We start from the raw sequence: 25,767 nt of genomic DNA, 5'->3' as shown, positions 1-25,767 counted from the left end.
AAGATCAGAGAAAGAGGCAACTAACAACAAGAGGGTGCTAAGCCGCGAGGGCCACACTTAGCGCTAATGCACAGATTGGATGAGGGCGCTAAGCCATGAGGGTCGCACTTAGCACCAATGCACAAAAAGCATGAGGATGCTAAGCTGTGAGGGTCAGGCTTAGCGCCAATGCATAGAAATTATGAGGGTGCTAAGCCACAAGGTTCGCGCTTAGTGCCAATAGAATCAGGAGAAGAGGTGGCTTAGCGCCACAGGGATGCTAAGCCTAATTCAAAATAGAGGGGTAATTAGGCTGAGCGAGCATGGTACGCTAAGCCCAAATAAGAAACAAAGAAGAAATTGGGCTTAGCGTAGAAGGCACGCTAAGCTTGGGAGCAACCAAAGGGCTATTTGGGCTTAGCGCAGATGGCGTGCTAAGCCGGGAAGTGAAAATGTGGGTGGCTTAGCGCATGGGATGTGCTAAGCCTGACACAACTGACATCATTAAATACAAGGCTTAGCATGGATGAACGCGTTAAGCCTGCATAGTGGAGTTGAAGGGCCTTGTAGGCTTAGCGCCAATATGCATTAAGCCAAGGCATGAGAATGAAATGGCTCAGGGGCTTAGCATGACCAGGCACGCTAAGCCCAAGCATCAAAACACATAAGACCTATAGACCTATAGACTATGAGCACACAAAAGAACTCGCTAAGCGCACGGTCAGGCTTAGCAAGTTCATCCAAAAACCTAGAAAATATGAAGAAAATCATGAACTCGCTAAGTGCATGGGTCAAGCTTAGTGAGTTCATGAAAACCCAAAAACAAAAGATGAACATGGACAACTAACTAAGCATGAAGATCGGCTAAGTGAGTTCATCAAACACCCAGCAAAAGAATAAATGAAGAAAGACATGAACTCGCTAAGCGCACAGGTCAGGCTTAGTGAGTTCATCACAAACCCAAAAAATTAATTTGTATAAGGCTTGAAATGCACAACTCGCTAAGCCATAAGGGTAGGCTTAGTGATTGGACACAAGCCAGAGAGCCATAAAGCTCCACTGTAGAAACAAACAAACCCACGACTAATTGAACCTAGGAGTAACTAACCTAAGATGGGTAGGAAGAAACAAACAAAATAGGAGCACAGAAAAGAGGATAAACAAAGTAAAACAACAAACAAGTGGGAAAAGGAACAAGAACGCAGGAAACCCAGAGAGGTAAAACACAAAACAAACTACATTCATGTTAGGCTTACAAGAATAATATGCACAAATGGTGAGAAAGGGGAGAGAAGATGCACAAGGGATGGTAACTTGGGTGAGAGAGAGAAGGAATGCAAGGAAGTGAGAAAGAAAGAGTAAAGAGGGAGGAATAGGGGTTTAGGGTAGTTTTCAAAACTGCCAACAGTTATGAATTGCTCGCTTAGCGGGACCGGGCGCATAGCACGCAGTCTGACAGCTGTAGTTACATTAAAGTTCTACGCGCTTAGCGGGGACCCTTTCACTTAGCAACTTGAGGATGAAGTCCTTTGGTCTTCCCCCAACAATCCTTTGTTTTTTATTTTGAATCGATGCTTAGTGTGCATTCTCGCTAAGCCTAATTTACGAAATACCAACCCGAGAGGGTTTCGGGCTCAACGCTTAATTGGCAGGCTTAGCGAGTTCTACAGTTGGGATTGGTCTGTAACTTTCGCTTAGCAAGCACCTGCCTGCTTAGCAAGCCTAAGTATCAATGAATTAGAAGTGTTATGCACTCCAATTGACCTAATAAGTTTCTTATCAAAGGCTGAAACAAAGCCGACCGGGGTCTTTTGCTCTGGCTTGTAAGTTGCACCCCACAGTGAATCAACATCACTAGACATGCACATATGATTCAGGGAGATGCAAGGGCAAGAAGAGGAAAAAGGTGACGCCACACCGACACTCAGCAAAGGTGCCGCAATGAAGCACTAGTGGTTGCCACATCGACACTCAGCAAAGGTGTCACATTGGAGGACAACGACAACACAACAGAACCAACCAAAGTAGCTAGCATACTAACTTCAGCAACAACAAATATGGCCTACTGAACAACAACAACAAGAGGAGGTGAAGGAGCAGGAGTAGCAGCAGCAAAAGCTTCGGCAACCAATTGAGCCGGAGGCATATCCTACACGATCGAAAGGAAACTCGCTCCGGGAGTCAACCCTGTAGCCTACCTTAGGGCACGAAGGCTCATATGGGTCTTCGACTTCTTATGGCCAAATAGTACAATACCATTATCCCGCTTCCTCTTTGCCAAAACAAAAAGAGCGTTGGGGGTGACTTTAGTAGCAATAGCAATAGGGCCAACCTCATCAACAGGTTGACCCATAATACCTGCTTCACGAGTCTGACCTGTAGGTTCGACCTGCTTCATGAGTGGCCTCCAGGCGAAGTCACCCATAATACATGCAAAACGAGCAACAACTGCACAAACAAGTGTTAGTTTTGGCCGACACTAACCTCAGACACAAAAGAGAGCAAGGTTACGCACTTTACCATCCAAGGCAGTGAGGGGATCGCTCGCCGAAGGAAGAGACAAAATGGTCCACACGTCCAACGAGGCCAACAGCTGTTCTAAAATAGCATTGTTAACCCTCTCCACAAGGACAACAAATCCTCTTCAAACGACTTGAATCTGGTTGGGTCAGACTGCCAGTAGAATGGTCCACACGTCAGGAATTCTCTGTAAAGGCTATAACAGTCCCTACAAATAAGGATCTACAACTATGTTGCACTCCTATAAATACCAAGTTCCATTGAGCCTTCAACACTCCCACACACTTCAGCACACGAGCAACAAACTTGTGCCTCTCTTTCTTTCGCTCACTCGATCTTATACTTAAGCATATACTTGCTTTTTCTCCTAACTCGTACTTATTTGAGCGTCAGAGTCTTTTATTTTGTAGGTCCTCCCTCCTATCCTCTTGATGAAGACACCTCTCAAAGTCGACGTGTGAAGTCTATGAGTCCACTTTTGCTACGTCCATCCTAACGTGTCCTAACTCCAGATTTTGGTAAGTACAATAATATTAATTTAACCCTATGTTGTTAATAGCGGCCATCGTGGCCGCTATCGCGGCGACGCGGCACCCTACCGCGATGAAGGCAGGAGAAGCGGGGCGGGATCCGGACGAAAATTTCGCGCGCTACAGTGACGGCTGAAAATGCCCTCACTTAATGCGAGAAAGTGAGGGTATTTTTGGCTTTTTCTTTGTATTACCTGGCCAAGGTCTCACTCCCTCCCCGATCTGTTGTTTGGCTGGCTCGAGAAACCCTTGCGAGAAAGTGAAGCTGCGACTGCAACCTCGACCTGCGACTCCGACGACTCCGTCCGGTGACTCCGACGACCCCGTCCGGCGACTCCGACGACACCGTCCGGCGACTCCGGCGACGACTCTGCACCCGGCGAAGCTGCAACCCATTGAGTCTTCGTCCTGCGACTGCGCCGCGCCGCCACCCCTTTGCTTGAGGTGAGGAAGACAGCGAAGAGGATTTTTTTGGTCTTACCTTGCTGTTGGGTCTTGAGGCTCTTGGGTGTCTGCGCTGTGATTTTTTTTGTGACTGTGATTTTTTTTATATGAATTTAATTCATTTTTCTGATAGCTAGTGCCTAGTCTCCACCTGAAGCATGAAGTAGTTATTATCCACCACCTGTCATGTGACTGCCACATATGCTAGATTCTAGAATTGTCGTAGCAACTAGCAAAGTATTGAATCAACAATAAAAAATTGAGGAATAGTCTCAGCAAAGTTGTTATCCACCTGTTGATGCATGTGTGCAAAAAATGAAAGCCAAAGAATTTAAAAAGAGTTGACTGTAGCTGTGAATGGTTTGTGTCAATTAATTTTTACCTTGTTACTTACTAAATAATTTTTTGATAATTAATTTTTACCTTGTTACTTACTAATTTTTGGCTTTGGCTGTAACTGTGAATGGTTTATGTCAATTAGTTCACAAATTTTTGTTGTTCAAGTAAGAACTCTAGCATTAGGGAGTGACACTATTTATTTACATAATAGAGTGCAGAATTTTAGTCAACAAAAGACATGTTAAACTTTGAGAAAAATATGGAACAAAAAACTTGATTAAGTGAATTTCAAAACTAAAATGTAAGTTTTCTTATATATCATAAAATACTTCGTCAGAAGTCTAAGCCTTACTAATTTCACAACAAAAACCAATATGATGGTTTAATTTTCGAAATGTTGAAAAAATCAGGTCATTTAATTTTTTATGTAATTTTTTATTTGGTTGCAGTGCTTTAGTCTCCTTACTGTGCATTAGACTTTAGTCTACTGGAATGTTGAATTCAGAGGGGTCTTCGTTGTTCAAGCCTACCGGTGATAGGGTAGATGCCTTTTGGAAATGGAACAGTTTAAAGGATAAAAATAACAGGAAGAGTGTAACCTATGATTTTTGTCACAAAACAACTACGGGAGGAATTTCTAGAGCAAAATGACATCAACTTCAAATAAAAGGAGATGTGGGTTCTTGTAAAAAAGTACCGGAGGATGTTAAATTAGAAATGATTGCTGCTTATGAGAAGAAAATAGTTGAAACTGCAGCATACATGGAGGCAATGCAAGAAGAAGACGAGGAAGAGGAAGACGAGATCCTAGAGATTGCAAGACTTAAAAGTGGAAAAAAGCGTCCAACAACATCAAATGAAGCCTCCTCAACTGCTTCCAATAAGAGGATCACAACTAAAAAAGGCCCTATTGATCTTTTGTTCTCCAAAGCACCTGAAGAAAGTATCAAATTAGGAAAAACCATGAGACAATCAAGTGTAAATGAAACTTATAACAAGGTTGCAAGAGACAGGGCAGTTCAGTACATTGCTCGTTTCTTTTTTAGGAATGGAATACCATTCAATGTTGCTAAATCAAAAAGTTTCAAGTTGATGATTGAGGCGATTGGAACCTATAGTCCTCATTTAAAGCCTCCAAGCTATCATGAATTGAGAGTTCCACTCCTTAAAAAAGAGTTGGAATACACGAAGGGCTTATTGAGGGGTCATGAGGAGGAGCGAATCAAATATGGGTGTTCAATTATGTCAGATGGTTGGACGGATAGGAAGAATAGAACTTTGATTAACTTTTTGGTAAATTGTTCGTTGGGAACACAATTTGTGAGGAGTGTGGATGCTTCTGAATACATGAAGACTGGTTAAAAGATCTTTGAGCTTTTGGATAGCTTTGTTGAGGAGATTGGAGAAAAGAATGTTATTCAAGTGGTGACGGACAATGGAAGTAATTATGTGTTGGCGGGTGAGAATTCAATCATACTTAATGAAAGTTTTTTTTTGTAGTTATAACTTTTAATTGTTACACTACTCATACAAGTTTATTGATTTTGGTCTTTTTAGGTAAAATTTTACAAGTCACGAGACCAAAAATATTTTGGACTCCATGTGCTGCACATTGTCTTGACTTGATGCTAGAAGATATTGGAAAGATCCCAAAAGTAAAAAGGGTTATACAGAGAGGCATCAAGCTTGTAGGCTACATTTACAACCATACATTGGCTTTGAACACCATGAGGAAATTCACACAAAAAACTGAATTAGTGAGACATGGAGTTACAAGATTTGCTACCACTTTCTTAACTTTGCAAAGATTGCATAAGCAAAAGGCCAATCTTAGAAGGATGTTTACTTCAGATGAATGGTTGAAGTCTAAGGCAGCTAAAGAGCCCAAGGGGAAGCAAGCAACAGATGTTGCTCTTATGCCATCATTTTGGAATGATGTTGTTTATGCTTTAAAGGCTATGGGGCCTCTTGTAAGTGTGTTGAGGTTGGTGGATAATGAAAAAAAACCTGCAATGGGTTTCATTTATGAAGCAATGGATAGGGCCAAAGAAGCAATTCAAAGAGCTTTCAATAACAATGAAGGGAAGTATAAGGATATCCTTGCAATCATTGATAAAAGATGGGATTGCCAACTTCACCACCCTTTGCATGCAGTGGGTTATTATTTAAATCCAAAGTTCTTTTACACCAATCCAAACATTGACAATGATAATGAAGTGGTGGATGGCCTCTACAAATGTATTGATAAGCTTAGTGAAGATGATGATTTTGTAGTTGAAGTTCACAAACAATTGCTAGTGTATAAAAGGGCTGGAGAAAGGTTTGGTATGACTGCAGCAATGAGAGCAAGGACTGAAATATCTCCTGGTAAGTGGAAAAATTCACTTATAAATTTGAATGATTAATTAATAATATGTGTAAATGCTAATGCATATGAATTGCATTTTACAGCTGAGTGGTGGAAATTGTATGGAGGAAAAACACCACACTTGCAAACCATTGCCATTAAAGTTCTAAGTTTGACTTGTAGCTCATCAGGATGTGAGCGTAATTGGAGTACCTTTGAGCATGTAAGTAACTAACATTCATGTTTTTTTAAATTATGAAACTTTAGAAGCTGAAATTGAAACTAAGTAACTAACATTCATGTTTTTTAAATTATTATAGATTCACTCAAAGAAGAGAAGTAGGCTTGAGCACCAAAAGCTTCAAGATTTGGTTTATGTTAAGTATAATCAAGCTCTTCTAGATCGCTTTGAGTGTCATGATGTGATTGATCCTATTGCTTTAAATGATATTGATGATAGCAATGAGTGGTTATTGGGAGAATTGGAAGGAGAAGAAGCTAGTAATGATTTGGTTTTTGATGATGATGATTTGAATTGGTTAGATGTTGCCGAGGCAACTGGGGCTGGTGAACCTTTACAAAATACAAGGAGTCAAACACATATAAACAAGGCAGCAGCTGCACTTGCACCTACAAATGAAAAAGGGAAAAAGGTGGTGGAAGTGGAAGAAGAGAATGAAGATGAGGGGGAAGAAGAGTACAATTCTAATGCTAGTGAGAGTGATGAATTTCAACAACACAATGATTTGGATCTTGAAGAGGATGAAGATTCTGATTAGTAATTTAGTATTAAGAAACTTGCATTTGTCTATTTGAATTTTAATATCTACTTGTCTATTATTATAATTACTTTAGGCTTTATGTTAGAAGGACTAAGGCTTCCTTTATTTGCTTGACTTTCTACTAACTTTCGTTTAAGTAACTATGTATTAAGTTATTTTTCTATTTTTGAACTTATATACATACATATTATTAATTATTTAACATATATAAAAAGACATTACAATAGCGGTCATCCCGCTATCCGCTATCCCGCTATCCCAATTTTGGGATCGGCCGCTCCGTTTCACTACACCGGTCTTGACAACTATGATTTAACCTTCATTAGTTTTATTAGATTTTATGTTTTATTTATGTCCTAATATTAGTATAAGGTGTGTCCAAATATTTATAAATATATCTAAGATGTTACATTAATAAATCTTGCTTAATATTGAAGTAAATTAGAGTCACAAATCATCAAATATATAGATTAATTGACATAAAGATTATTCTAATCTAACATACATCTCGAAATTCGAATCTTAAATAAGATAATCTCCTAAAAAAGATACTTGTAATTCGTTATAAAAAAATAGAGTAAAAAAAATGAGTTGAATTGTGACATTTGAGTGCTTTAACCTAACCTATACAACTAAAACTTCTTACATGGTTTTATTGAGTGTCACACTGTTTTCTTCTAAAAACATCATGTCATATAGATACGCATACAAACAAAAACAGTCATTAGCCTTCCCTAAATAGCATCATTCCTGCAATGTGTTCAGCATTTTAAACAAATTATCGAGAAATAAAGCGTCTACCAATTAATCATAGATCCAAGCACCCGTGACAAATAATCCCTCATCTCATCTATAGAACTCATGCGCCAAGTGAAAACACACAAACCTCCCTCCCAAAAAATTACAAAGGGTGGCGTGGGGATGGGATCATTTTCTAATTGAAAAAATTAAATTTCCTTGAACGAGAAAAACCTTGGCCACTAATATTTAATTGCATTTTTATTTTTATTTTCTATGGGCTAACGGGAATTTAAAGTGATCCATAGAAAGAACATTGACATGAATCTGTAAGGGACATCCTTTGGATAAAGCAAATCAATGTGGACCTTACCGTTCATTGCCTTTTACCAAAAATTCCAAGAGGATGATATTCCGTTTGATTTAACCCAGTATTAAATCGTTAAAAGTTTTGTATTATTGGGCCATACGAAACTGCTTTGAAAGTTGTGGTTAATCACAAAGTTTATATTTCCACACACACAAACCAGATGTAAGTGTCCGTCAAACTTCTTCCTCGAAGGAGTTAAAATAAAGGCAAACGGAAGGTGGTGTTAGTAGGGACTATAGGAAAGTTCTCAGGTATCTGGCTTCATTTTTTTACACTTATATTGACTTACATAAAACTTTAAAAGAGGAGAATATCTCCTAGGCTCTCAAATACAAATATCCTAATTATATATTAAAAAATATATTGCTTGAATTTTTTATATTTTTTATTTTTTTCTCCACTTATTAAGTATTTTATCCTGAATTTTACATATAAAATAACTTGAAAGTTTTAGAAGTGAAAAATTTAACAAAAATTTAATAAATTTTTAAGGGAATTAATTATATTATGTAATTATGGTTCTAAGGAGAAAAAGATGAAAATCCAATTCAGCTCAATCTTAGAAAATAAACATACTTAATTGATTTTAAAATATTATGAAAATTCAGACGTAATTGAAATCACATGCACCGAAGGAATAACTTATATAAAAATTAGGGTAAATAACATTTTGGCAATTGAATTTGTTAGGTGTAGTTAAGTACTCAAACATGAAAAATTAAAATTTTATCTTCAAATTTGTAAAAGTGCAACAAATTAGTGTTATAATTAATTTTTTTTCATTAACTCAAATAGTTGTGCCTATATGACTCGATGATAAGGGATCAACTAATAATTGTTGTGTCATTTACGTAATTATTACGTATTTTTTATTTCACATGTCAAAAATTTGGTTTTTGAACTTAACAACTTGTTGTCATTATGCTTTGAACTTAACCACTTAATGACATTTGGTACTAAACTTAACACATATTGTCATTTCGGTCTCTAAAATAATTTTAAATTTTTAATTAAGTCTCACATTGTATGAAATTATTAGCATAAATATTGTCATATTTTCTCCTATTCTTTATGGAATTCTATAATGTTTCAAATCATATATTCTACCCAAATTAAGTTATTCTCTTATATGTTATTAATATGTGTAGAATGTTAGATTAATTAATTAATATATTTTATAAAATAATGTTAATGACGAAAATACAATTAAAAAAACTTGACTCATTATAAAAATTGAGTATAAGAGGACATGAAACATAAAAGTGTTAGAATCAATTTCTTACATACCCTTTTGCATTTTCACATAGTTGTTTGATGATTGAGTATTAGAGGGCATGACTCATTATAAGTTAAAAATATACTACCTACAATATTGAACATAAAAACATAGTTCACCCATTATATTTTCAATGGAGAATGTAGTTGTCACATGTCATATTGGAGTATATGACTGAAAAGAAAATATAATAATAGGTGAAAACAAAAAAAATACCTAATTTCAAATTAAATTTTTGTCGAATAAGATCCATTTTGTATTTCTTTGCTTTTAATTTCCTACTTAATTAAATAAATATATTGACTTTTCAAAATAAATTATTTATTAGTATATATATATATATATATATATATATATATATATATATATATATATATATATATATATATTTACATAATACACATTTTAATATGATTCTTATGAAAAATTAATTTAATTTTTATATGTTTATTTATTTTCAATTCAGTTACATTGTTATTTATCACTATTATAATACTATTTCTTAGAATTTTAACTTAATAAAATATAATAAATAAATTGTTGGATCAGCGGCCTCAATAATTTAAGAGGGATAGGCTTAGAATGCAGAAGAAACAACACTCAATTTAACAATGTTCTTTAAACATGAAAGACAAAATTGATTGTAACAAAATAAATGAGATAAGAGAAGAGAAAATGCAAACACAGTTTTTATACTAGTTCGACAAAGTCCGTGCCTACGTCCAGTACTCAAGCAACCCACTTGAGATTTTTCATTCCCTTTGTAAAAATCCGTTTACAAAGCCTGAACCACATAGGAACAACTCATCCCTTGTGTTCAAGAATCCTTACAACTTAAGAGACTCTTAGTCCCTTAATCAATCTCTTTGAATGAGAAGAAAGAAAGAAGAATTCTCTCTTGAAGAGAAGGATATTACAATTGAAGTCCATGGAGAAACTCTTAATGGATTTACAAGTGTTTGTCCAAGAGTTTCTTTTGAGGAAGCATTTTGCAATGAAGTTCTCTTGAAATCTCTCTCATTTTCTTTTGAGAGGATAGGACATTTTGGATCAGCAAAATTCTCTCATCAAAATTCGTGCCCAAGTCACCTATTTATAGGCCTTTGATGGCCATTCACAAATCCAATGAAAAGATGTGACTGTTGGCAGATTTTCTAAAAACTCTCCACTGGTATCGATTACAATGTTTGTGTAATCGATTACACAGTTATAATTTGAAGGGTCATGACTTTTGAATTTGAATTTCCAGAGTTCTGTTGCTGGTAATCGATTACATGTTCAAAATTCAAATTCAAAATTCTTCTCAACGACTCTTTTTCATTCTTCCCTGGTAATCGATTACACTTCCTCGTAATCGATTACCAGAGCCTTGCATGACTTTGAAACCCTTTGTTTTGAGGCAAGACTTGATCTTTAGTGAATCTTGAAATAAGACTTTGTCTGTTGAAGCAATCTTGAAGCAAATGTTTATCCTTTGAAGCGGCCTTGTTTGATTCTTCTTTGGCATCATCAAAATTCATGTATTCATACATTCACATAAATTAATAGTAATTTCAAATATAAAATACAATATTTCTTATTGTTATACTTGACAATTATTTTCATTCAATTTTCATCACTATAAATTTTTATTACTAAAAATAAATGTCATTTATTATCAGTATGATAATAATTTATATGTAGTGTGACACTTAATTAAAAATTCAAAAGTAAGAGACTAAAATAACATTACATAGTTAAGTTTAGGAACCTAAATGAGTGATTAAGTTTAGAGACTAAGATGATAGTAAATTGTTAAGTTTAAAGAATAATTCAAAAATTTAATTTTTTGACACATGACGACCAATTAGATGACACATGTAATCACGCGTATAACACATGACAACTATCAATTGTCATACATCATCACCGAAAGTGTCACTTAGGTATAACTATTTGAGTTAATAGAAAAAATCAAGTTACCATATTTTTTTATAAATTCAATGACTAAATTTTAATTTTTTATCTTTTAGGGACCTAACACCTAATTATATGACTATTAAACTCTTAATTATCTATCTTATAATTATTTTATATATTTTTTCTAAACTAGCACGAGAAGATTATAATTTAATAAAAAAAATATTGTGATTTATTATATAAAAAAGGTTTATCCATAATTAACCTATTATTAATGTTGGTCTAGCGAAAATTTTGAGTAGGTTACCTGAAGTCTTATATATATATACCCTCTCATTCATGCGGAATGCTCAAGTCCATAAACTACTACCCCGAATTAAAAGGAGTGCTTTTGTTTCTTAGCTTATAATTTTGCCTAATCTTTATTTTTCATGCACTATTCCGTTGATTATTAAACTATTGTAAGCTGAAACTTGAATTTTCAAGTGTAGAAAAAAAAAAAACCCTACCCGAATTTGCCATTTTGCTTTACTGTTACTTTCTGATTCAATATGGACCGGGGTAGAATTTGGATCTTTCTAGGTAGGAGATCTGGTTTGGTGGACCGTGGGAGCACTGAAATATGAATTGTTTTTTTGTTCCACTGTGGGTCCTCGTATTGTTGGTGACCCAAAACTTTCCCCTATGAAAACTGACAAGCATTAAACATAAGATTTGTTTTGTTCTGGTGTAATTGTTTAATTTCAAATAAAAATCTAAAATAAATTGTTGATATTTGTAAGGATGTGGGGAAAGTTTGCTGACATAATAGTTCGTCTGTTTTCTTTTACAATGATGACACATCTTCACTAATGAGTCCTAGCAAAAGAAAGAGAAAGAATTGTAGATATGATAGTAAGAGAAAGGAAATAAAGGAAGATGATAAATATGAATGAAGTGGTTTAGCGTAGAGAAGTATTCATCAATCATTACTCACTTTCTTTTGATGACAGGCATAACAGTTTTTCTCCCTATTAAAATTGTGCCAATTTTTCTGAAGAACTATTACTCGTGTAAATTGTTATTCTGATTTTTTTTTCCTAAAGTATTGTGATTATCCTATGTGCACTATTTATATAGAATTTAATTAAAATATCTTAACAGTGTAATTTTTTTATGGTATCATTTAATGACAAACTAATAATAAATATAATAAGATTGTTAATTTTAATCTTAAATTATCTTAAAACTATATTTAAAGTTTCTTTTACTCAGCCAATAAATAAATAAATAAAAGATGGTACAAGGTTACCAAAATCCAAATCAAACTGACATAAATAACTACTAACCACCTAAAACCCATCCATTGTTCTTAAAATACCGATAACAACTGTCCTAGGTATATTATAAATGTACTTCGGCCTTTTCTAGTCACAAGACTCTTTTAATTAATTTATATTTTAAAAAATGATTATTTTAATTAATTATATTAAATTTACCAATTATTTATATTATTATTTTAAAATTATTTTTTTCTTATCTTTTTATTCATTTAATTATTTCTCATTAATATTTAGAAAATAAATGATTAAGTAAAAATATATATATAAAATAATTAATGTATTTAAAAATTAGAAAAAAATCTTATAAAAAAAAAAAAAAAATTTTTAAAAAGAATCTTATAATTAATTAGGATGGAACGGAGTATTATAAAAGTTGAATCCAATCATTGCCCGATCCAAACAACACCATCCCACACCAGATTCAATAGTATCCTTCCGCATTCATTGCCATTTAACTGATCCCCCAAAACTACACTGGCGCATATAATTGCAGTTAATAGTTATTGTATATACCATTCAATAGTTTTTTTTTTTAATTAGTTAATAGTGTAAAAATCACAGTATGTCAAAATTATATGCAATTGGTTCTGTAATTTTTCACTGTATCATGTATAAAATACAACATATTCTGATTCTCTCCATAACTTGAGTGCTTGTTCTGCAAAACAAAGTTGCTGACACAAACCTTTTCTCTTTTTTCCCCTTCATTTGGAAATTACGAAATAACAGGTGACTAAGTTCCCCCAAATTCCTCAAATTTCAAGAACTTACTAGCAAAAATGCAACACTATTTGCTGTATAACTCTATGGAAATTCTAGAGCCACTTGGTAGAACAACTGTTCACAACTACCACAAGAAAAATGGTTCTGTTCCGTAGGATGAAATGGGAAAGTAGTCTTGATTAAGAGCATTTTCTGAAATAAACGGTTCAGTCCAGAAATTGCTACTAAGCACATCCATTGTTTGCCATGAAACAACACTATCTTCTTCCTTGGAAAGGGTTGATGATTCTGTTGTATGACTAGAGGAGAATGAAGGGGAATTGCCTTCAGTGTAGGAAGTTTCTGAGGAAATGGACACTGAACTCTCCAGAATGTGGTGGGAATCAGCACTATGAGCCTTGTTCATTGACCTTTCAAACTCTTTGCATTCAGTGGACTTTAACTCATCATCATCATCACAAGGGGTGTTCTCATTGCCCTTTAGGAACTTCTTTAGGTGGCTGTGCCAATAGTTCTTTATCTCGTTGTCCGTTCTTCCGGGGAGATTTTCAGCAATCAGAGACCATCTGTCACAAAATTTCATACCAAATGATAAATCAGTAAATTACCCTTGATGAAAAATTGTCACATGCTGAATAGTTGATCCCCCTTATTTGTCCTAGAAACTATTGATCAAACCAATAAAACTACATTACCAAATTAAATTATAGTTTAATTAATATCCCTTATCCTAATATTTTGAACATAGTTTTAAAAAAACGGCTTTTGGCCACAACATCAAGACTTTTGGGCTCACTATGACCACAATTGCGGCCAAATTGATCACATTTGTCTACAATTTCTCACAATGCAAAGAATTACAATGAAACCTTAATTGTGACCGCAGTTTAAATCCTTGATTTTGAAGATTAATGAGAAGTAACCAAAAACATACTTATTTCCGTGCTTTTTATGCAAATCCTTGATTATTTGCTCTTCTTTCTGGGTATAGTTCCCTCGTTTTAGATTTGGCCTAAGGTAATTCATCCAACGAAGTCTGCAACTCTTTCCACATCTTTGCAATCCTGTAACAGAGAACAGTAATAAAAAAAATTAAATATCCTAAACCATGATTAAATCCAAATTGATAATTTTCTGATCCCATGATTGATTGAAATTTGAAACCAACAACTATAGTCACAAATTTCATTATTTTCATACATACCTGCAAACTTTGGTAGTTGACGCCAATTGGGATGCCCATGTCTCTCAACATAAGCCATGAGCCTCTTATCCTCTTCCTCGCTCCATGCACCTTTTTTTATTCCATTTTTATCAAAGTAAGGAGCTCTTACCATGGTGTTGGAATATCTTTCTCTGAGACCGAAGTAATTAGTTAACTTGGCAAATCAGCTCAAACTAAAGCACAAGAAAATAGGATTCCACAGTTCTAATACAGGGACCTGAAACGTGTATCATGTGTTCTGACATCTCTAATCATGACTCCAAACTTATATAATAGAAAGATGGACCCACAGGTATTTTAATAAGAGTGCTTGTGAATACAGTTATGTATCCTTTCACATGAGAAAGAGCACAATGGCCACTTGTCCACAACTTCATTTGCTGTTGGAGAAATATTTTATGGCATCTTTGTATCAAAGAAGGAAAAAATGTTCTAATATCTTTTGAAAGATTTATGATAAGGAGAATGGATTGACTGACCATCATCAATGGGTATAAAATTGTTTTAATTTAACTAATATTTTTATTGCAGGATGATTTTTGATAAAAAAAATATTTATGATCTCTATATTAACAATAATAATAAGGATAATGGAAGGAAAATGAGGATTTTTTTTCTTATTAATCTCCCATCTCTCCCATGTTCAAATCTTCTTGTGAAACAAAAATGAATTTATTTTAAATACATTAAGAGAAAATGAAATTTAATATATATTTTCATATTTAAACTACAAGTCATTGTTAGACAATGGAAAACAAAAGCATATATTATTGCTGTCATTTGTCATTTCATATCAATAGAGATTTTAAAATTATTTTCTTTAAATGCTCTTTATTAGTTATCAAATAAGCTTTTGTAACATCCATTTTATTAGAAATTTTTTGAATAAATTAAAGGGCTATTAATGGTAAGGCTAAACAAGGGGAACCATTTTTACACTCTTTTTCTATTTAAAAAAGATTGACACAACTTTGAGGGGGGGGGGGGGGCGAGAGAAAAGCTTTCTCTTTTGTTTTGGTGTTCTATTCAATTTTTGTTTGTTTTCACAACTCAATAATCTAGGCAATTTTTTTGTGGTTTCCATAGTCTAAGGCCACGAGTGCACGTGTTCATAGGCTTGTTGTGTTAACCTTGGGGAGCAGTCAGCAATTTGGATTGCACAGAGGTCTAGCCGGATTTTGTTTTCAGGGTAGTGGTTTCCATGGCACAACAAACTTTCTATGAGTTCTCTTCTCTTCTGCTCTATATTATGTTTTTCTCTATTTTTCTAAAAATCTGAAAGCAAAAGCACAGGGTATAAAGGATGTAATTACAACATTGAACAAAAATGGCAATGAATGTACCAAGAATGATTCCGGATATGTTGAAATTGGAACCTCTAGATGGCATAAATTATAAGAGGTGGTCACAAAAATTGTTGATTTTGTTTGAATCCTTAGAGGTTGATTATGTGTTATCTAAAGATCCTCCCACTGACATTGTTTCCCATACCAACCCTTCTCCTGCTACTCCTGTTGTCACATCATTCTCTGAAGGAACCAAGAAAGCTCATGAAGAGGCTAAGAAGAAATATGAAAAGGACAACAAAATTGTTAGGGGTCATTTATTGAATCACATGGCAAATAATTTGTTCGATTTGTTCATCAATCAGAAATCTGCAAAGGTGATATTGGACACTCTATAGACGTTATGGTGATGATGATGTTGGAAAAAGAAAGTATGTGGTAGGGAATTGGCTGCATTTTCAAATGCTAGATGATAAGTCAATCATAGAGCAGGTTCGTGAATATGAAAATCTGGTTGGTGACATACTAAATGAAGGAATAAAGATGTGTGAGATATTATAGGCTAATTTGCTTCTGGAGAAATTCCCACCTTCGTGGAGTGACTACCACAACCAATTGAAATACAAGAAGAGAGATTTGTCACTTCAAGAGTTGATCAATCATATGAAGGTTGAAGAGGCCAATAGACTTAAAATAAACATGTTTTATTTTCTATAAATTTTGTTAATGCTAATGTTGTTGAGATTGTTGATCAAAACATGTTCAAAGGGAAAGAAAAAGAGAAAAAAATTCAAAAAAATGGATAACAGAAAAATCATACTGGTATCAACAAAGGTGATAACAAGATTTAGAAAAAGAAACTTATCTGTTATGTTTGTGGCAAAACAAGTCACAAAGCATATCAGTGCTACATGAGATAGGGAAAACAAAATCAGAACCAGAATTCTGTTGCACCATTTGCACCTCAAGCACATCTAGCAGAAAATGAAGAAGTCATAGTTATTGTGGTAGTGGAGGAAAACTTGGTGGATAACAAGGTGGACTAGATTTTGGATACCAGTGCTTCTAAACACCTATGTGCCAACAAAGAGTTTTTTCACCACTTTGAGGATGTTGCTGATGGAGAGTGTGTCTTCATGGGAAATTCTGCTACAGCTGGAGTGCTTGGTAAAGGAAAGACTCTTCTCAAACTTACTTCTGGAAAAAATTTATCCTTGAGTGATGTTTTATATGCTCCCTCCCTACGTAGGAACTTAATTTCACTTAATAGAGATGGACTGAAATTGGTTTGGGAAGCTGATAAGGTAGTTGTAACTAAGAATGGGAACTTTGTGGGGAAATGATATTTGGTTGATGGATTGTTTTTATTTAACACCATTTATGTTGCTTCTAATGCTAATTCTTCGACAGGTTGTGCTTATATTGATGAATCTGTTGATTTGTGGCATGGTAGGCTAGGACATATGAATGTGGCTTCTATTAAGAAACTTAAAATATGAATTTGATTAATGTACCATATGTAAATAACCTTTCTAAGTGTCCTATATGTGTGGAAGCAAAATATGCAAAGAAGCCTTTTAAACCTGTCACAAACAGAACTACTGAACTACTTGGATTAATTCACACCGATTGGCAGATTTTAAAAACATTGTTAGTAGAGGAGGTAAAAGGTATTATGTGACATTTATGGATGATTTTTCTAGATATACCGAAGTTGACCTTCTAAGGTCAAAAGACAAGGCCAAAGAAATACTTTTAAAATATAAGGTAGAAGTTGAAAACCAATTGGACCGTAAAATTAAGAGGCTTAGGTCTGATAAGGGGTGAATATGGGACAATTTTTCTTGAGGAATTTTGTGAAAATAATGGAATCATCCATGAGACTAGTGCCCCTTATACTCCTCAACAAAATGGCATAACTGAAAGAAAAAAATAGAACATTAAAAGAAATGATGAATGTTGTTCAATGTGTCGGCAAGTGTACCGATTCACATAAGTAGTATAAAACGGTAAGACTGAGTATCGTATCCTCAAGGAATTTGTTTCACCTAGATCATGTACATTCAGTATGCAAACACTTATACGGATTGAAAACAAGGCAAATAGTGAGTTCTGTACTAGAAAATCTATTTGAACATAAACAAAACATCTAAAGCTATAAAAAGTGAAAACTATCAAGTTAAGAGCATTGGGGCATTCTACTGAATTTCTCTTGATGTTTAAAATGTGTTTTTCTCTATTTAACGTTATCCTAGTGTTCTTATGCTGAGAAACTACTCAAATCATGATTTCGCATGAATGAGCGTAACTCTTTTTAGACTTCGTCCTTGATCCCTCATCAAACTTATTATAAAAGAGTTGCATTAAGCCTACAACATAATATGAACTAGATCATTGCACTCCATTCCTAAACATACATATTTTTAGCTTGCTCTGCCAAGTTCTAAGGTTTTAAAGCATTTTCCAATACTAAAAAGCCTAACTACACATACAAATGGGTGATCAAGTCACAAGCATGTAAAATAAGCATAGATAGAAGCAATGAACACAAAAAAATAACATAAATAGATAGAGAATATTACATCAAGATTGTTCAGTAGAACTCTCCAATAAAGAAGCTTAGCCTTTCATTACAAGCAAAAAATCAAAACTAGAAGAAAGAAACTATTTTTGGTGAAAGAAATTGGAAGAAGATGATGGAGGATGTCTCCTCCACCTCTAAACCCTAAGTTTCTCTATTTTCCTGAGCTAAGCACCTGTGTTGCTCCAAACTCGTCTCTCTACTGCTTGTTGTTGTTTATTTCCGCCAACTTCAGTATTTTAAAGGCTCTTGGACCTTTCAACTTCCGAAGGCTCGCTTAGCGAGCATGTCTCGCTAAGCAAAAGTTAGTGAATTTTCGCTAAGCAATAGTGGGCGCGCTGAGCGCAAGAAGAGACAACGACCTTGCTGGGCGGGCTGGCTGTGCCCTGGGCGAGCACATCTCTAACTTATCCTTTTCTAGGGTTTCCTATCCGCTAAGCGAGCTGGATGCCTCGCTAAGTGGATGCCACTCGCTGAGCAGGTCTGCCTCGCTAAGCGAGTCATTAGCTGCTTGAACATTCTCTTCTTTGGCCTGAAACTGAGTTGGGTTCAACATTAAGTCATAAAAATGGAGCTTCTACTCTATATAATCACACAATAAAGAAAAATATGTACAATTCCTACAAAAGAATCATAAATTGTAAGTAAAGCACTAAATCCTTACAAATATTCAATATCAAACTAACTCATGAATAAAAACTAACAAATGCTATGCTATTAAGTTTTGGTATGTCTAACTAAATATGGGGGGAACCTGCATTGCCTTCTTGTTATATACTAAATGGAGTCCCTCATAAATGGCTAGATAAAACTCCCTATGAATTATGGAAAGGCTTTGGACCTAACTTAAATTTTTTTAAAGTTTGGGAGTGTCTAGCTAAGGTGGGTCTACCAGATTACAAGAGGACAAGCGTAGGAACCAAAACTTTTGATTGTGTATTTATTGGATATATTCAAAATAGTTATACCTATAGATTTTTGTGTTTGAATGATAATTCTATTTGTGAATCTAGAAATGCAGAAATTTTTGAGCAAGAATTTTTGCTAAAGGAATATGGTAATGATGTGGTTGGTTCTTCTAATTATATTGCAGTGACTTTATCTTTGCTTGATTCTTCCTCTGCTTTAAATGAACAAGTTAATGAACCTAGAAGAAGTAAAAGGCAAAGGATAGAAAGTAGTTTTGGACCAAATTTTGTTACTACATTCTTGGTTGAAAACAATGATATTGATAAAATAAATTATGCCTTTGTATCAGCTTTTTTGATTAAGGAAGATCCTAAAACCTATATTGAGGTAGTAACTTCTATTGATGCTAAATTTTGGAAAGAGGCAATTAACAGTGAATTAGATTTTATCATGTCTAATCATACTTGGGATCTGGTTGATTTGCCTAAGGGAAGTAAACCAATTAGATGTAAATGGATTTTTAGAAAGAAATTAAGGACTGATGGAACCATTGATAAATTTAAGGCTAGACTGGTAGTTGTGGGTTATACACAAAAGAAAGACATTGACTTTTTTGATACATTTTCTCCTATTACTAAGATTGCCATAATTCGTTCTCTAGTTGCCTTAGTTGTTATTCATGGACTTGTAGTACATCAAATGGATGTAAAAATGACTTTTCTAAATGGTGACTTGAGAGAAGAAATTTATGTGGAACAACCCGAGGGGTTTGTGGTCCAAGGTCAAGAGAAAAAAGTGTGTAAATTAAGAAAATCATTGTATGGCCTTAAACAAACTCCTAAACAATGGTATGAAAAATTTGACCAAACTTTAGTGAGTGATGGTTATGTTGTGAATTCTTCTGATACTTGTGTTTACTTTAAATTGATTGGACTAGAATGTGTGATAATATGTTTATATGTTGATGATATGTTGATTTTTGGGACAAATGTAATTGTGATGAATGAGACCAAATTGTTTCTATCCTTTCATTTTGATATGAAAGATCTAGGAGAAGCTGGTGTGATTCTTGGTGTTAAAATGAGAAAAAATGATAATGGTTTCTCCTTGTGTCAGCCACATTATATCAAAAAGATACTGAAAAAAAATTAATTGTAATGATGAATTGCCTGTGAAAACTCCCTATTATCCTAGCATACATCTTAAGAAAAACAAAGGCTCTAGTGTTTCACAAGCTAAATATGCTAAAATCATAGGTAGTGTAATGTTCCTCATGAATTGTACTAGACTTGACATAGCACATGTTGTGAGTAGGCTAAGTAGATATACTCACAACCCTGATAGTGAACATTGGACTGCACTTCGTCAGTTACTTAAGTTCCTTAAGGGTACTATGGATTGGTGTTTGCATTTTTGTAAATTTCCTATTGTGTTAGAAGGATTTTGTGATGCAAACTTGGTTACGGATAATGATGAGGTCAGCTCTACAAGTGGTTATGTTTTTACTTTGGGTGGAGGAACTATATCTTGGAAGTCTACTAAGCAGACTTGTATAGCACGTTCCACTATGGAATCAAAATTCATTGCTCTTGATTTAGCAAGTCAAGAAGCAGAATTGTTGAGGAACTTGTTGACAGATGTTCCATTGTGGGGAAAATGGTCTATACCAGTTTCTCTTCATTGTGATTCTTAGGCAGTTATTGGAATTGCCATGAACAATGTGTATAATGGAAAGAGAAGACACATACGCATTAGACACGATTCAGTCAGAGAATTGTTGAAAAATGGTGTGAACTCTTTAGAGTTTGTAAGATCTGAGAGGAACTTGGCGGATTCTCTTACTAAAGGTCTAACAAGAAAATTAGTCTTTGAATCGTCAAGGGAAATGTGGCTTAAGCCTTTGTGTTGAGGAAAGTATGGTGGATACCTTCCATGGTGAAACAAAGCCATATGAATACTCTATAACATTACACTTATTATCTTTATGACATGTAATAGTGATTTGTGGAAAGATTGAGCTTTTAAATGAGTTCATTGCCCTAGTTGTTGGGTGGTTCTTATGAGATGGACTCACCATTTGTTATATTTGAGGTTGAGCATTTTTGTGTTCTTATTGAATCCATAGACGATTATGGAGGTGCTTTTGAGACGCACTTGATGTATTCACCTACGTGAGTATGAAGGTGGGCCGCCTTCTATGGAAGACTTGGGCTGTTCTTCTAGAGCACTCATGAGTACCCAAGGTGTATGCATGGCCATTAAAAGCATTTGTTATGAATATCACGGATATCACAGATATTAAGGCAATACATGTGTTGTGGGGGTCTCAATTGAAGTCTTAGTAGTTCAAGAATAGTTCACTGCCTAAACACAATTGTTGCCTTACTTCACCACGTATCAATTTAATCATTATGATATTGGTACTTAAGTGTTAGTCCTTATTTGCCCATATTTTTTTTCCTTTCTTTCTTCTTCTTGTTTGACCATTGGTGGGAGATTGTTGGACAATGGAAAATAGAAGCATATATTATTGTTGCCTTTTGTCATCCCACATTAGTAGATATTTTTAAATTATTTTCTTTAAATGCATTTAATTAGTTATTAATTAAGCTTTTTTAACATCCACTTTATTAGCAATTTTTTGAACAAATTAAAGGGCTATTAATGGTGAGGCTAATAAGGCACGTAGAGATTGACACAACTTTGAGGGGGGGGGGCAAAAAAACTCTTTTCTTTTGCTGTTTTATTTAAAACCTAAGACCACAAGTGCACGTGTTAATAGGTTTGTTGTGTTAACCTTGGGGGAGCCGTCGTCAATTTAGATTGCACTAAGGTCCAACCAAATTTTACTTTCAGGGCAGTTGTTTCCACGACACAACAAACTTTCTATAAGTTCTGTTCTATTTCTATTTTTTTTTTATAGCCATAACAAAGAAAACTCTTTTTGTTTTCCCGTTTATCTTTTTTAGAAAAAACTTTAACTTACACAATTCTTTAGAGTAACCCTCATTAGAAAGAAAGACATTAATTACTTTCAACAAATATAAGTACTAAATTTCAAGGGATTAATTGAGTGGAAAATGACACAATCTTGTATTTAATAGGTAGCAGGTTTGAATCTCCACTTATCTATTTAGGACAAGATTTTTTAGGTGTTCTTTCAACTTTAGAAGTTTTTTTTTTCCGCCTTAAATTAAGGTGTCATCTTCTTCTAATTTCTTAAATAGTAATAAAAAAACATAATTAAGTAGTAAAAGTAAAGAATTTAAATTTAATTCAAGTAATATGTTTAATTATTCTAAAGTAATATCTCATGTTGAAATAGAGTAAATAAAAAAATTCAACTAAAAGAATTTAAATTTCTTTACTCAAATTAATACACGTGTTATGAATATTTAAAAGGGTTGCGTTCATTCCAAAAAATGTTAAGCTTGCAAATTTAAAAGGGACCCTAATCAAAATAAGTTCTTTCGTAAGAAAATTAACGTGCCATGCATAAATTTACATGGACATAATTAACGGGAAAAAAATGTCGTACTATATTAATTAACAATAGTAAAGAAACAATAAACAACAAAAATAAACAAGAGTTAAAAAGTAAAGTACAAACTAGAAAAAAAAATGAATATCATTAGTCAACTTTGTATAATATTTAATTTGATATTTTGGCAAATATTTTTAACCTTTCCATAAAGGAATGTAAAACCAATACTTTTATATTTTTTAATAATACATATGTAGTACATGGGCTTGCTTGGCGCAAATATAAAGTAAAACTATAGCGTATGGGGCCTATTTGGTATTTGAATTTTTTATGCACTATGGGGCTATTTGATTCATGGAAAGTGCTGGGAGTAATAAAATAACTGAGAACATATAATTTTTTTTTCTGGTTTTGACAACATATATCTTCTTTTGAGAAATACTAATTTTCTTCAAGACACAATTTTTACACTCTTCTAACCAAAATTCAAACCTTGATTCAAACCGTAGATTGAATAATATAAATGAGGCTAAGAAACGGGCCGAAGATGCCTTCTTCATAATAAATGATAATATTTATATAAAAAACAAATACAGAAATATTTGTCTGCAAACATGAAGAAATGGCTTATTGTACGTTCTCTGTCAAGTAGGATATAATTTTTTTTAAAAAAAAGTTTGAAAGAGTTTATTTAAAATTTTAAAAGTAATTTATATCTTTTTTAAATAACTTTTTAATTTATTTTTACGAAGGAATTTATTATAATATTTTATTTTAATAAATCTTATAAACTTAGTTTGTCAATAAATCCTTATTTTATAAAAAATATGGAATAAATATTTAATTAACAAGTTTACTCAACTGCACTCATAATATATAATAAGTCAAAGAAATCAATAATGTAGGATTGTGTTCTTTGATCTTTTAAATTTGTCTTTTCTACTTATTACTATATTGACTATTTTATTCATCGGTATTTCTATGTTGACTTTGAGTGTTTCAAGTAATTTCAATGTCTTAATTGACTAATTTTGAGTAGAGCCGCACAATCTGTAAGAAATTTAGCGGCGAATTGGATTTGAGCATCTATGATATAATGAGAGTTACTGAATATTATTTTGATGTATTATATATAATATAATTTTGAGTTATTTAAAATTAGAAAGAATTATTTATACACGTAATTATTAATTATTATTTATGAGTTATTTAACTTTATATTCAATATAGAAAAGAAAAATATAATATTTGTAAGTTAATTAACAACTTGTTAATAAAAATATCAATTGGAAATAAAATTAATCGAATTGTTTAAGATCAATATGAGAAAAATTGGATTGCTTATATCAACACTAGAGGTGTTCTTAGGTTGATGGAAAATCCATTTAATAAAATTTAATTTTGTATCAAGTTAGTTCAACAGGTTTAGCACACAACTCATTTACGTTTGAACCCGTTGCAAATTGAGTTGATTTTCTGATTGGGTTTTGTTTAATCTTATACTATAGTTTCTCCATCCAATTATAATTATCATGTAAAAGAGAAAAATTTGATTCAAAATAATTGCTATTTTAGTTTTTTAATATAATATTAATTATTTTTTTTTACTTATATCTCTTATAATATTAAAAATAGACACTAAAATCTATAAATGTATTAACCATGATATAAGGTTAAGTTTGTAAAATTACTATATTATTTTATCTATATATTATTTTTTTCTGTATAAAATAATATAGAACTAAAATTATAATGAGACCAAGGGAAAATGGAGGACTTATTTTCAATGTGAAATGATTTTAAGTATAGAATTTCAAAACTTGTAATTATATTAGTGTGATTTATCTATTATCATAGTTGTTTTGTTTTTTGTATTTTCATTTTTATTTTTAATTGATTTTTAATCAACTTGTATAATCCGTTAACGTTAACTCAGGATTGATTGAATTGGGTTGGCTGTTTCTGGTAAGAAACCAAGTAAAACAGGACTTAATAACCTTTTGACCGATTGAAAGTGAGTCAATCAAAATAAATTAAGTTGACTCATTTTAACCACTCTAATTTTGAGGATCTTCCAATGCGTTGGAGTCTATGAAATACACCACACGCGGTGGGAAAGAATAATCGTTAATTTTTCAAACAAGAAAATGGAATATCAAATTTAAAAAGACAATAAAAGTTGATAGTAAAAATAATTAATCAAATTATAATCATATATAAAACGCTGCCTTCAAAAGTAAAAACAATTCCAATCAGAAATACTTATAAATTAAATAATTAATTATAAACAAATTAAAGTATTAACAAATTTATTTGTATTTGTTTAGGTACATATTTGATTTTTATACCGAAAAGGTACGTATCTGATTGAATTGATATAAAGAAATTATTATTTAATTATTTAAAAACTTTTAAAAAATAATTATTATTTCTCTAAAAAAGTTGAACCTATTATTTTCTGAATATAGCTAAAATATTTTATGAAATGAAAAAAAATAAAAAATAAAAAAAGATACCGCCATTAGAAAAAGTAATATTATATTATCTATTGAATTAATCGCACGGTTTAGATTAATTTCATCAACGAATTTTCTTCATATGACCCTCGGCCAGCGTTAGCAAATTACGTCACAGCTAATGATGTCAGCACTTTATGTAGATTAATTTCATCAACGAATTTTCTTCGAATAACCCTCGGCTAGCGTTAGCAAATTACGTCACAGCTAATGATGTCAGCACTTTATAAAGAACATGATAAAAAGCAGCCAACTCTTTAGTGACAAACCGTAAAAGAAGGCATTTTCTTTAATAAATAATAGTATTATGATTATTTACAGATTCTTACGTGTCTCACGCTTTGAAAAATATAACGTTGTGTTTATTTAAACACATGTACATTTATTTTTAAGGATTAAACATTTATTCTTCTTTCATTTGATCTGTTGAATGTTATTTTCTCCATAGACTAAATTTTCTTTAGTGTGGGATGAGATTCTTAAAAATAAACTCTGAT

General features: G+C 33.1%; 2 protein-coding genes and 1 long non-coding RNA gene across 3 annotated transcripts; 2 read left to right on the top strand and 1 right to left on the bottom strand.

Annotated features, from left to right (window-relative positions):
- Positions 1–4,529: 4,529 nt before the first annotated feature.
- LOC114378678 lies at positions 4,530–6,155 on the top strand. Its single transcript, XM_028337321.1, has 4 exons — positions 4,530–5,105; positions 5,178–5,271; positions 5,370–6,082; positions 6,150–6,155. The coding sequence occupies exons 1-4, from the start codon at positions 4,530–4,532 to the stop codon at positions 6,153–6,155; spliced, it is 1,389 nt and encodes a 462-aa protein (XP_028193122.1).
- A 2-nt stretch (positions 6,156–6,157) lies between these two features.
- On the top strand, positions 6,158–6,653 carry LOC114378274. Its single transcript, XR_003659291.1, has 3 exons — positions 6,158–6,179; positions 6,264–6,382; positions 6,480–6,653. It is a non-coding gene; the product is annotated as an uncharacterized LOC114378274 (long non-coding RNA).
- Positions 6,654–13,109: 6,456 nt separating this feature from the next.
- LOC114379429 (transcription factor MYB8-like) lies at positions 13,110–14,728 on the bottom strand. Its single transcript, XM_028338079.1, has 3 exons — positions 14,474–14,728; positions 14,204–14,333; positions 13,110–13,835 (listed from the first exon to the last, which is right to left on the bottom strand). The coding sequence occupies exons 1-3, from the start codon at positions 14,604–14,606 to the stop codon at positions 13,394–13,396; spliced, it is 705 nt and encodes a 234-aa protein (XP_028193880.1). The 5' UTR covers positions 14,607–14,728; the 3' UTR covers positions 13,110–13,393.
- Positions 14,729–25,767: the final 11,039 nt, after the last annotated feature.

The sequence above is a fragment of the Glycine soja genome, chromosome 12 (genome assembly GCF_004193775.1).
Source record: "Glycine soja cultivar W05 chromosome 12, ASM419377v2, whole genome shotgun sequence".
Lineage (NCBI taxonomy): Eukaryota > Viridiplantae > Streptophyta > Magnoliopsida > Fabales > Fabaceae > Glycine > Glycine soja.
The sequence above is the reverse complement of the archived record's forward strand: the minus strand, read 5'-3'. Positions and strand labels throughout refer to the sequence as shown.

Excerpts from the sequence above, each read along its gene's own strand:
- LOC114378678 (XM_028337321.1), top strand. The coding sequence starts at position 4,530 with ATGATTGCTGCTTATGAGAAGAAAATAGTTGAAACTGCAGCATACATG. Across the intron at positions 5,106-5,177 it reads GAACTTTGATTAACTTTTTG|ATCTTTGAGCTTTTGGATAG; the intron begins GTAAATTGTTCG and ends ACTGGTTAAAAG. Across the intron at positions 5,272-5,369 it reads AAGTAATTATGTGTTGGCGG|GTAAAATTTTACAAGTCACG; the intron begins GTGAGAATTCAA and ends TGGTCTTTTTAG.
- LOC114379429 (XM_028338079.1), bottom strand. The coding sequence starts at position 14,606 with ATGGTAAGAGCTCCTTACTTTGATAAAAATGGAATAAAAAAAGGTGCA. Across the intron at positions 14,334-14,473 it reads TCAACTACCAAAGTTTGCAG|GATTGCAAAGATGTGGAAAG; the intron begins GTATGTATGAAA and ends TCTCTGTTACAG. Across the intron at positions 13,836-14,203 it reads CATAAAAAGCACGGAAATAA|ATGGTCTCTGATTGCTGAAA; the intron begins GTATGTTTTTGG and ends ATTTTGTGACAG.